This window comes from Danio aesculapii, chromosome 24 (genome assembly GCF_903798145.1).
Source record: "Danio aesculapii chromosome 24, fDanAes4.1, whole genome shotgun sequence".
NCBI lineage: Eukaryota > Metazoa > Chordata > Actinopteri > Cypriniformes > Danionidae > Danio > Danio aesculapii.
The window spans coordinates 12787894-12800259 of NC_079458.1; the positions used below are offsets into that span (position 1 = coordinate 12787894).

Consider the following 12366-nt stretch of genomic DNA (forward strand, 5'->3'; position numbering starts at 1 on the left):
ATCAGCAGTTTCTGAAATACTCAGACCAGCTTGTCTGGCCCCAACAACCATGCCACGTTCAAAGTCACTTAAATCACCTTTCTTCTCCGTTCTGATGCTCAGTTTGAACTGCAGCAGATCAAGTTGCACAGCTGTACCTAATAAAGTGGCCGATAAATGTATATGATTTGCTGGTGATATAAAACTAAACAACTTTTAATTTTTAACAAGACAGACATTTTACTTAGTAAGAATTCAATACTAATTGCAATACTTGTTAATACAATCAACATAAATCTGATTAATAATAATAATAACAACAACAATTAAAATATTATTATTAATAATTCATCAATTGAAAATTTCTCCACTATATCCTGCATACAATTATACATCTATAAGCCTTTTTGTATAGTGATGTATAGTTTGTATAACTAGTGTTTCTAATAAGCTTAGCATATAGTTACATTAATGAATATGTTGCTAGCCTGTTTCTAACATGATGTAACATTGCTGACATATTTCAATATTTGACATTTTATTGAATTTGTATACTGCTAGCCTGTTTCTAGCATGAATTAACATAACTGTTCAAATGTCTCTAATTTGGTTAGCTTATTTTTATCATAAAATGGGACTTTGCTAGCATGGATAACATATTATTAGCATGAATTAGCAAGTTTATAGCACTTTTGCTATTGATAGCTAAATAGATGAAGATCTGGAGGTCTTGTACTGCGTGGATATAGATTATTGTAGGCTTATATTTATGAAAATGAGTTTAAAACAATAATAACACTAAAAACACAATCCTAAATTCAAACATATGCATTTTATACTCTTTAATTGGATGGACTTCCCTCACAACCGAAACGCTTTAAAGGTGCACTATAAAGAAAATTTGGGTCTACCAAGGCATAGTAGAATAATAAGTGATCAGTATATGGAAAAGGACATACCATGAGCCTCAGACACTACTGTTTCCTGGTTCTTATGTAAATTCCATAAGTGTAAAACCCAAGTGGACAACGGGCCAATCAAAGGACAAAACAAACTATGGTGAGACTCACAGGCCATGCCCTCCGCATTTCCATGTAGGCCTACTTTAGGTCATTCATCCAGACCTGATGAGCAGCCACATCATCAAGAGAACTTAGACTCATACGCAGCTCTTGAGATCATAAAAAAGCTTGGAAATCTTTAATATGCACATCTCAGGCTGCGTTTGATAAGTAAACATTTTCTAGTGATACAACACTGAACATTTTATGCTCCCTCGGTTATTTCAAGCTTATATTTCACTTACTAAGTATGTGGGAATTTTATTTTGAAAACGCAACCCCAAATTTTTACTGTGCGTTACTGGACAATGATAGCACGAGGCATGTTTCAAACTTGTCTCGATGCAAAATGCAAGATTTACAGATTACACATTCATTCATCTCCACTCCAAAGAAGCATAAGGTATGTTTAGTTAAATCGTTTGTTAATTGATTGTGTTTATTGTGAACTTTAATGCGTATGTTTCAACAAACACATTTAGATGCTGAATCGTGTCAAATCACTCAACTCAACTGTCATATGTTCATGCAGGGGCTGATACTAAGTCCTGGCTGTGTTTTCTTTGACTTTAGCTTCAAAATACAACACGATACATCTCCATCACTCTCTTTTGTTAAGTTTAATTATAACTTAGGCTTTATCCACAACAGATCTGGTGAGCAAAATAGGTTAACGTTACTCTGATTGGGTTAATATTTGTCCGTGTTCAGCGTACATCATGCTCTGTGTGTGTGTGTGTGTGTGTGTGTGTGTGTGTGTGTGTGTGTGTGTGTGTGTGTGTGTGTGTGTGTGTGTGTAAAGGCAGAGTTACACTTTTGCATCAAGTGCACGCGTATGCTCCGGCGCAGCCATGGCTGACTCCGATGCTGATGCCCACCTCTCAAAAAACTCAACTACATGTTGCAACGACGCGTAACGCAAGCTCTATGATTGATCGGCTTGGTAGCGCTAACCAATGTGGGCGGGTCCAAGAACCGCGTGAACCCCTTCAAGCGAGTGTTTAAAAGCGTTGAGTCCCGTTAAGCAGCTCCCGATGGAAAGTTTTGTTTTGTGTTTACCTTATTATTAAAGTTGTTGCACGTCCGCCTGTTCCTGCCTCTGAATGAGCGAGTTTTAGCTACTTGTACATTAAGGTAGCATTCAGAAAAAACAAAACACCAGCGAAGAAACACGACACAGAGAGACATAAAAACCTACTGCCAGCTAGCATTTCGAAAGTGTTATTGCAGAGCAACACAAACAGCGCGCAGAAGCACAGCAATGAGCAAGGCATGCGCCGTGGGTCCCGCCGATCACTCGACGCAAAATTATAAACCAGCTTTAGGTGTGGCACGTTAGAGCGGAGCTCAGTAATATTCACGACACGAACCATATATGGTCATTTGTGGACCTTCTGACTCAATGGGTATTTTACAGAGTAATAAATGAGCTTATAAAACTATTTCTAGAGATTTTTTGAACACACCAAAGCCATAAACCGACGATGTAGATATCAGAGAACAATTTACTATTAAACCAATGCAGTATATTTAACTATTAAACCAACGCAGTATATTTAATGATTAAACCAATGCAGTATATGGCACCTTTAAGTGTCAAACCTCTTTTCGCTAGCATGATTAAAATATCAGTAGCATGAATTGGCAAGTTTCTAGCATGTCCTTGTTTGCTATTGATAGCAAAATAGATGAAGGTTTGGAGGTCTTATACTGTGTGGATATAGATTATTGTAGACTTTTATTAAAAAAAAAATAATAATAATTCTGAAAAGAAGTTTAAATCAATAACACTAAAAAAAAAAAACAATCACACGTTAAAAATGATGCACTTTATCTTTCGTTAATTGGTTTGATTTGCCAAACACTTCAAGTGTCAAGCCTGTTTCAATATGTGATTGTGTTTTCTATCATAGAAACGGTGTGCACTTCATTCAGAGCATCACACCACTGAAAAAAACACCCAGTCTGTGCACGAGCAGCTCTGGCAGAATTAAATAAATAAAAATGTGTCACGGATCTGCTTGTTAAGTGAAGGTGAGGCGTGGGCTTCTCGCCGCAAAAATTATATCTTAGCCCACGGTCTCTTTATCAAAGGCCACCTGGTGCCACCACATGGCAAGAGCAGACGGGCTGTCAGCGCAGAACAGACACTCTGACACACGGGCCTGTAATTGGACATGAGACGGATGGTGACAGCCACTCTCCCTCTTCCTCTGTTCGCTGTGGGCACTTCCTGCAGGGTTACCGGGGTCTGAACTGCTGACACCAGGTGCAGGATGTCAACCGAGAGTGTTAGCCTGTCTCAAATCTCCAGTGGCATCATAAACACAGTGGCTCAGTGAGATGAAGTCAATGGGCTGAACAAACAAACAAGCACAGGTGTGTAGGTGTGTGTGTGTACCTACCCCAGACTGGGTGCAATGCTGGTGTCCATCAGAGGAACACTGGGTTGTTGTTTTTCTTTCTTTTCTTTTTCGGCAGCAGCGGTTCTGAGACATAAGAGAAAACTGTTAGCCATTTAAGTATAAGGGTGTTTCTTTAACTTTGGGGTCTAATCTTTGGTTTAGCACATTTTTCTAAAACTAGCCCAAATAATTTTCAAATTACGTCCATTTGCATATCTCAGGGACTTTTCCAGAACATTCAAGTACATTTTCATGATGTAATGTTTCATGTAATGTCTACATATACATGGTAAATAATAAGAAATACAAAGACGTTAAAATTTATAACAACATATTAAAGAACACGCAACAATCTATTTTGTTTAAATTTGTTTTTAAAATGCTTACACAGCACTAACAATGTGAGAGCAAGATTTTGGCCAAGGACAGAAGAAGAAGTAAAGACAGCTAACCTATATTCAAGTTAGGGCTGCACAATATATTGCTTCAGCATCGATATCCCAATGTGTGCATCTGCAATAGTCACATCGCAGGATATGCAATGTTGGGATTATATTTTAATATGGAGTTTAATCATTATGAAGTAAAAGTTTATCCTCTGCATGTGTTTTATAAAGAGATTCTTATAAAGAGTTCACCCAAAAACGACATACCATTTTCATTACACCCTTCACTTGTTTCAAACATTTATGAGTTTTTTTTTTTTTCATGCACACAAAAAGAATACAATTGAATAACTCCTATAGTATTGAAACAAGTGAAGTGTGAGTATATAGTGAGTATATTTTAATCTTTGAGTAAACTGTCACTTTAAGGCCTGTGACTGTGTGAACATTTTAATATTTCAGAGTTTAAACCATCAGGCTACAAGACATTTTTTGTAATTTTAATAAAGATTTAATAATATACAATGAAGACTTGTTGATTATTCAAAATCTGTACCTGAATAGTGAATACCTGAAAACTATAATTCACTTTTATCTTTACTATATTTTATCTATCTGTGCTTGTAATTTATTTGTTGTATATTATTCAAGATTCACTCCTCTACAAAATCCCCCAATCAATCAAAATAAACATGTTAAATCATCAGGTAAAATTGTTTTCACATCGCAATATATATCACAGACATTTTAAATATTAGAATGTCTGATTTTTCCAATATCGCACAGCCCTAATTCAAGTATACAGATATTTGTTAAACTACTTTCTATGACTTTTCCAAAACTTTGTGGGTTTTTATGCTTTTCCAAAACTTTTCCAGGCCTGGAAAATACCATGTCAGACTTCCATGACTTTTCCACGTTTTCTATGACCGTATGAACACTGATTTCTATTCCAATTGAGAATCATTACCTTTTTCCTAAAACATCAAGATTTCCACCTCATCAAATAACGTGTAGTGTTTACAATTATTTTGCCTTAGAAATTGCATAAAATGGCTTAATTTTAATGCTAAATATTAATTTCAAACCTAACATTTGATGTAAAGGATATTTTTCATATCTTTGTATTGCATCACTTGAAATTATGAATTGGCTTAATTTTTATTTTATTGTTGGTCTAGATGAAAATTATTCAAGTTAAATTGTTTTTCCAATAATATTATATTAAAACATTATGCTTTACAGCTTTTTCTTGGATAAGGATAAAAAATATTACATTTAAAAAAAAGATTAAATTCAAAAAGTTTTGAAAAGTAGACAAAATAAACAATGATTTGTTAAAATGTATTAATATATGAAAAATATATACTAATGTACTAATTAGATGAAAAAAATAATTTAATAATTCAATAAAGTATTTACTGTACAGAATTTATAGAATTTGGATTTTAATATTACATTAGAAAATTACGATTGAACTATGATTGATAAATGCGTTCAAGTATCGTTCATACTTAGTTCATGTTAGTAAATACATTAACTAACATTAACTAATGAAACCTTATTGTAAAGTGTGACCATTATTTATTTTGCCATTTACCTGTCAGACACTGGTGGATCTTTCAAAACACTGGCGCTGTCTTGATCTTTTGCAAACTCAACCACTAGTGTGCGACCGAGGATCCTCAGCTGATGGAGTCTGTTCAGCGCCTGTGGGTGAAAAGAAAGATTTCGTTTATGCAAAACCAGCTCAAAAGAAACAACCACAAGCGAAACAGGTGTATTTGAGTTTTACCTTAGAGGCTAAGGTCTCACTGCTGAAAGTTGCGAAGGCCATATGTTTCTACAGACGACAACACAGTCAGGTCAGCTGCATTTATTCACTTCAAAGTGTACACACAGCAATTTGCAATTTCTTTAAAAATTGTGTAACTTACTAGAGGTCCCTTTTCTGACAGCACTCTGACAGAGGAGGCCCCAAAGTATTTGAGGAGATCCTCTTTCTCATCTCTACTGAGTTCTCTGGGCAGATGTCGAATGATGAGGGTTTTGCTTTTCTTTGTTTGAACGTCAGCCTCGTCCATTTCTGCCATGATCCTAGATGTAAAGAAGAATAACTTTCCTGAGTAAAAATTAAGGATGATTATACATTTTTACACTTATTGATAAAGATGGCCCCTAAACTGTCAAGTAATGTTGTTAAATTAAAATAAAGTTGTAAAATATTAAAAAATCCTAATATTCCTAAATGTATTGTTAAAAAATATTCAATATATATCGATATTGAATGATATGAAACATGATATGGTGATATTTCTTTTTGCAATATCACCCAGCCCTATTTACAACATAAAAAACAAGTTATATGATGAATATTTAAAGTTTTGCAGCTCTATATGATATGTTAATATGTTTAAAGCTCAAATAATATGTTATCTTTTTGTCAGAAAGAAATATTTTATCATTTAAAATATTTTTTCAATCGTATCATTACTTATTTTATATATTTAAGTAAGGACAGGTCAGAATAAGTGTTTTTTTATTTTTTTTGGTAGAACTGTGGGACATTATTGCACAATATATTCACAAAAGGTCATGTAATTATTAAAGATGACAGAAGTAAAACAATAAAAGATAAATAATCTAAATTCTAATAGTATTTAAGGTCAGGAGCTGCTATTTACATTGTGTGAGACATATTTAAAATGTTACTATAACAATGTAATAATCTGTGATATAATATATTGAAAACAATTTAATATGATCTCAATATCAAAATAATGAATGTGAAAACAAACTGAAAAAACTCTGACACACATAATCAAATCACATTAATAAATGTCACCAACATTCTTTGCAAAAAATTTTTTATAAATAAACAAAAAAGTCCTTTATATTATGTACATTTCCCTTATAAATTGACATTAATGCAGTTGAATCATGATTTTATTACAGTAAATGTGTAGTAAATGTGTTTTCGGCACCATTTGTATAACCTCAGTATATCTATCGTTGCAAATCCATGGCTAATTTACGTTTGCCACATTGTTTAACTACAATAACCATGTTTTTATTTTATTACACTGTAAAACCCAACAGTCAGCTTTATCAAATGAAATGAGTGTAGTTAACTCAAAATTGACTGAAAGTTAATTTTACTCATTTAAAAGGAGTTTTGAACTCAGTGTTGAAGGGAATGAGTTAATTACCTCATTACTTCAACTTAAATGGAGTAAGTTCACAGTACTCATATAGATGCGTTTTTTTTAACTCAAATGGTTTGTTGCAATCGGTTCCTCGAACGATTTGAGTTGTCTAAACTTAATGGGCTTTACAGTACTCAGTTGGTTTGAGTTCTCTTCATTTATTGGGTTTTAATGTGCTCAAATTGCTTCATTTACTCAAATGGATTAAGTTCACAGTACTCATTAGGATTGTTTTTTGAACCTAAATTGTTTGTTGCAATCGGTTTCCTCAAACGGTTTGAATTACCTTAACTTTTTGGGTTTTACAGTGTAGTAGTAAACCCGTCGTTAATAATATAGTCCGGAACTGAATTTAAACGCTAGTGATGTTCTGGGGGAATCAAGTCCTGGAAACACAGTAGCTAGAAGAAATGCTAAAAGAAAGATAGCTGGTGAACAAGCAACATAGCCCTTATATCAGACAAAATAACACTTTGTATTTGCATTTAACAACAGGCTTAAATCGTACTAGAAAATAACCTTTTAAAAGCGGCTAAACATGCAGGTTAAGGGGTTTTGTTTTGAAGCGAGACTAAAAACATTAGCATCAGCATCAACATCAACATAATGGTCAAAAACAAATGAACGAGTCTTTACCGTTTAAACAACACAGCAACAACAACAAATAATTATTGCGCTACTTTAGAAGCACAAACCGGAATAAAGACAAAAAAAATATCACGTGTGTTGAGAGTAAAAGAGATACTAAACACACGTACCCGATTCAAATACACCCTCTTCCGCAGTTGCAGACGCTTGTAGGCGTGTCTAATGAAAGCAAGCAAATCTGATACGTGATTGGTAGTTTGTGGATCAGTCAATTCAGTCATTGGTGCACCTTCGCATCAATCATAATCCGTTCAAATGAAGAAACCACATCATTCTCTGGACCACGAGGTGGCGGTGTTTGCAGCTAAATGAATCATTATCAGTACTTAGTCGAGAAAAGGCGCTAAAAGAGACAGACATTCATTCATTTTTTCATTCATTCATTTTTATTTGGCTTATCAATCAGGGCTCGTCACAGCGGAATGAACCGCCAACTTATTTAGCATATGTTTTACGCGGCAGATGCCCTTTCAGCCGCAACCCATGGCTGGGACACACATATACTCATTCACACTCATAAGGCCAATTTAGTTTACCCAATTCACCTATACATACATGTCTTTGGACTGTGGGAGAAACCAGAGCACCCGGAGGAAGAGCACACGGGGAGAACATACAAACGCCACACAGAAATGCCTACTGACCCAGCCGAGGCTCGAACCAGCGACCTCCTTGCTGTGAGAGTTTTAATTTTATCTTGGTTTAAGAAATTTTTGTTTACATTTTAATTGAGTAACTCATTGATTGTTTCAGTCATTCGTTTACTTTTTATATTATTAACTGAACTGAATGTGTTGTTATTTATTTTATTATATGCATTTTTTACATTTATTTTATACAAGACTGAGGTTAACTGGGTTTAATTAAATAATTAATTAAATCCATCTAATATAATTTTATTATCAACAATAAATTGTGTAATAGCATTCAAATACACTTACCTTACAAGATCACATTATTGCACCCTTACAATAATTAATAAACCCTTAATATAATACAAGATACAATATGCAGTAATTAATACAATACTTAATATAGCCTTAATATAATTATATGCTCCCAATATCAAAATTATGTCTTTAGAATGAACTGAAAAATCTTGTCAAAAATATATAACAGAAAATATATATTCATTTATATTCCTTCAGCTTAGTCCCTTTATTCATCAGGGGTCACCACAGTGGAATGAACCGCCAACTTATCCAGCATATGTTTTACACAGCAGATGCCCTTCCAGTCGCAACCCAGTACTGGGAAACAGCCATACACACTCATTCACACACATAAACTACAGCCAATTTAGCTTACCCAATTCACCTATACCGCATGTCTTTGGACTGTGGGGGAAACCGGAGCACCCGGAGGAAACCCACACCAACACGGGGAGAACATGCAAACTCTACACAGAAATGCCAACTGTGAGGCGACAGTTAGAACCACTGATTAATATTAAAAATATATCAAATACATAAAAACTGTAATAGCATTCAAATAAACTTCCCTTACAAATTCACATTATTGCACCCTCATGATAATTAATTTACCCTTAATAAAATTAGATCCTCAATAATTAATTGATTTATATTTAAATGTTTTATCATAGTGTTATTAACTGGCTTTCATTTTTGTATTTATTTTTAATTAACTCTTTTGTAAAATGTTAGTACCAGGTCTCAATGTCTCAGCGTGATGAATGCAGTTAGCATGTATTCGTGGCAGTGAGCCAATCACAAGTTGACCTTTATAAGGGCTCACGTCTTGACTCAGTTTTTCTCAGTAATGCTCACACTATGTGGAGATCAGACAAATCTGTACAGCTGGCATTTGACCAAGCCAAATTTTGCCCTCCCTTCCTCCTTCCCATACTGCCCCTCTGTCTGCTCAGTCGCACTCATTCAGACGTTTTTTTTTTCTCCATGACACCCCTTTTTCACATTTCAAAATACATTTTCAGTGAGCAAGAAAAAAGATCATGCGGCAAATTTGCTAATTGTTTATCTTTGCTATTGTTTAGCTAGTGGCTGCACATCGTATTGGTAAGCTAAAGTATTAAAAGTTGTTGTTTCAAGTTCATTCATTCATTTTCTTTTCGGCTTAGTCCCTTTATTAATCCGGGGTCACCACAGCGGAATGAACCGCCAACCTATCCAGCAGAAGTTTTACTCAGCGGATGCCCTTTCAGCTGCAACCCATCACTGGGAAAGTTCTTTCAAGTTGTTGATTTTTACTCAAATACTTAAAATTGCTGCTCTTTATGTTGCATAAAGGTTATTTTAATGTCATCATAATATAATAATAATAATTCATTCATTCATTTTCTTTTTGGCTCAGTTCCTTTAAAAATCAGGGGTTGCCACAGCGGAATGAACCGCCAAGTTTCCAGCCTCTACTCCAGCACTGGGAAACACCCATACACACTTGTATTCACACACATACACTACGGCCAATTTAGTTTATTCAATTCACCTATACCGCATGTCTTTGGACTGGGGGAACACCGGAGCACCCGGAGGAAACCTACACCAGAACGGGGAGAAAATGCAAACTCCACACATAAATGCCAACTGGCCCAGCTGGGGCTCGAACCAGCCACTTTCTTGCCGTGAGGCGACATCGCTATCCACTGCGCCACTGGGTCATTATTATTATTATTATTATTATTATTATTATTATTATTATTATTATTATTATTATTATTATTATTATTATACCAATTTCATAGGCTCCCAATATCAAAATTATGTCTTTAAATTAAACAGAAAAATCTAATTAAGAAATCTTGTCAACATGATTGACCAAAAAAAAAAAAATATATATATATATACACACTATATATATCAATGGTATAATTGCATTCAAATACCCTTTCCTTACAAATTCACATTATTGCACATTTACAATAGTTAAAGATTGCAATAAAAGTGTAACCATGATTCTTTGGGCAGATTACAATTTGTATAACCACAGTTTTACTGCAAATATGCCATGATTAAATTCGGTGCAAATTTCTGGTAACCATGGTTAAACTGCAACAACCATGTTTTTTGAAGTGGATTTCAGAGTTTTACCATTTTTGAATCTCTTCAGCTGATCTCTGGGTCTGGTAGAATAACTTTTTAGCTTAGTCAGCTTAGTTTAGCTTAGAATTTAGTCAGCAATTGGCTACTGTCTGAGCTGGGGTATTTGCATAAAGCAATCTGATTGGTTGACGCTTCAGTTGGCGATTTAAAAGTTGAGAAAGTCTCAACTTCTGCAGCGAGCAATGCCACTGAATCGACGCCAACGGATCCACAATGCAGTTCGGCAATGCCTGACGTCACCCATTCAAAGTGAATGGGAAGCATTGACTCTGACGCCCTGTGTGAATGGGGCGATAAAGCTGTGTAACTAATTGAGTGTGAGGAAGTACTGGGTAAATGTTCTTTTCTGGGTGAACTATCCCTTTAAAGGACCACTGCCCTTTTTTTGACTATGTTTTGACTCCTCAATAGGATTCAAAAGTTGAGTTTTAACATTTTTGAATCCATTTAGGCAATATCAGGGTCTCTTTGGAAAACATTTAGCTCAGCTTAGCATAAATCATTGAATGAGATTAGACCACTAGGATCTTGCTCTATCTATCTGCCACTGAGTGTTACACTATTAAAGGTTAAATTGAGTGTGAGTAAGTACTGAGTAAATAATCCTTTCTTTTTTTAAGTGGATTTCAGTGTGGACAAACAAAAAACTGCAAACTGCAAACTTTTTTGCAAACTGCAAAAAAAGTCACCAGTTTTGCCTTTAATCTACAGAATATTTCAACTTTTATTCATTAATGCACAATTTCACTCCCGATGACAGACTTTATGAGTTCTTGTCATTCTCTGGACACAGTCACAGGGAAGTGACCCTGGTTTTATGGGCCAGCTTCACTTGGAGATCCTCCTCGCTATTGTCAAGCAGCCTCCAAATTCCAGTGCAAATGAATTTTTTTTCTTCCCTTCTTTGCGGACGACATGGACATTCCTTACAAAGAGGAACAATGTGCTCTTTCAGACCGTCCGGCTCTGAAATTTCACAGGTGAAGGGAGGAGTGGAAGGTTTCAAATCCCAAGCGAACGGTCCTCTGACCACCCTCTCTGCTGAACCAGAGTGACAGAAACGTGTCAAAAGGAAAGGCTAGTGCTCCGTCAGCAGTGCCCTGTGAAGAATAAATCAGCTCTGTCATGATGATGAGAGACTGGGAGCTCTCTAGAAGCCTGTCTGTCATTGGCTGATGTGGTGACTGCTGTTAATGAAATGTTCTTTATATAATATGTCGGTCCGTCCGTCTGTCATTGATATTTGCAAAACTTGACTTGCATGTAGGAAACACTAAATAGCACTCAAAAAGCTTTGTAACCAATTGGATGTGAGCAAGTAGTGAGCAAATGTACTTTTCTGGGTGAACTATCCCTTTAAAGGAACATTCCACCTTTTTTGACTTCCAGTCTGGGTCTGGTAGAATAACCTTTAGCTTATCTTAGCATAAATCATTGAATCAAATTAGACCATTAGCATCTCACTCTATCTATCTGTCATTGATATTTGCAAAATTAGATTTTCATACACAAAACTCTAAATACCACTAATAAAGTTTTGGGACCAATTGAGGATAAGTACTGAGTAAATGTTCCTTTTTGGGTGAACGCTCCCTTTAAAG

At 35.2% G+C, this 12366-nt stretch overlaps 1 protein-coding gene across 2 annotated transcripts in view; it reads right to left on the reverse strand.

The window, feature by feature from the left end:
• Positions 1-7838, reverse strand: part of rnpc3 (RNA-binding region (RNP1, RRM) containing 3) — a 30831-nt gene extending 22993 nt beyond the window's left edge. Inside the window, exons 1-5 of one of the 2 annotated variants that reach the window (XM_056450543.1) lie at positions 7796-7838; positions 5769-5928; positions 5627-5674; positions 5432-5541; positions 3446-3529 (exon numbers count right to left, since the gene is read on the reverse strand). In XM_056450543.1, the coding sequence (XP_056306518.1) occupies positions 3446-3529; positions 5432-5541; positions 5627-5674; positions 5769-5924 (398 nt within the window). In that variant the 5' untranslated portion in view covers positions 5925-5928; positions 7796-7838. Of the gene's footprint in view, positions 1-3445; positions 3530-5431; positions 5542-5626; positions 5675-5768; positions 5929-7795 lie in introns of those variants that run through there. The other variant, XM_056450544.1, reaches the window with a different exon arrangement.
• Positions 7839-12366: the final 4528 nt, after the last annotated feature.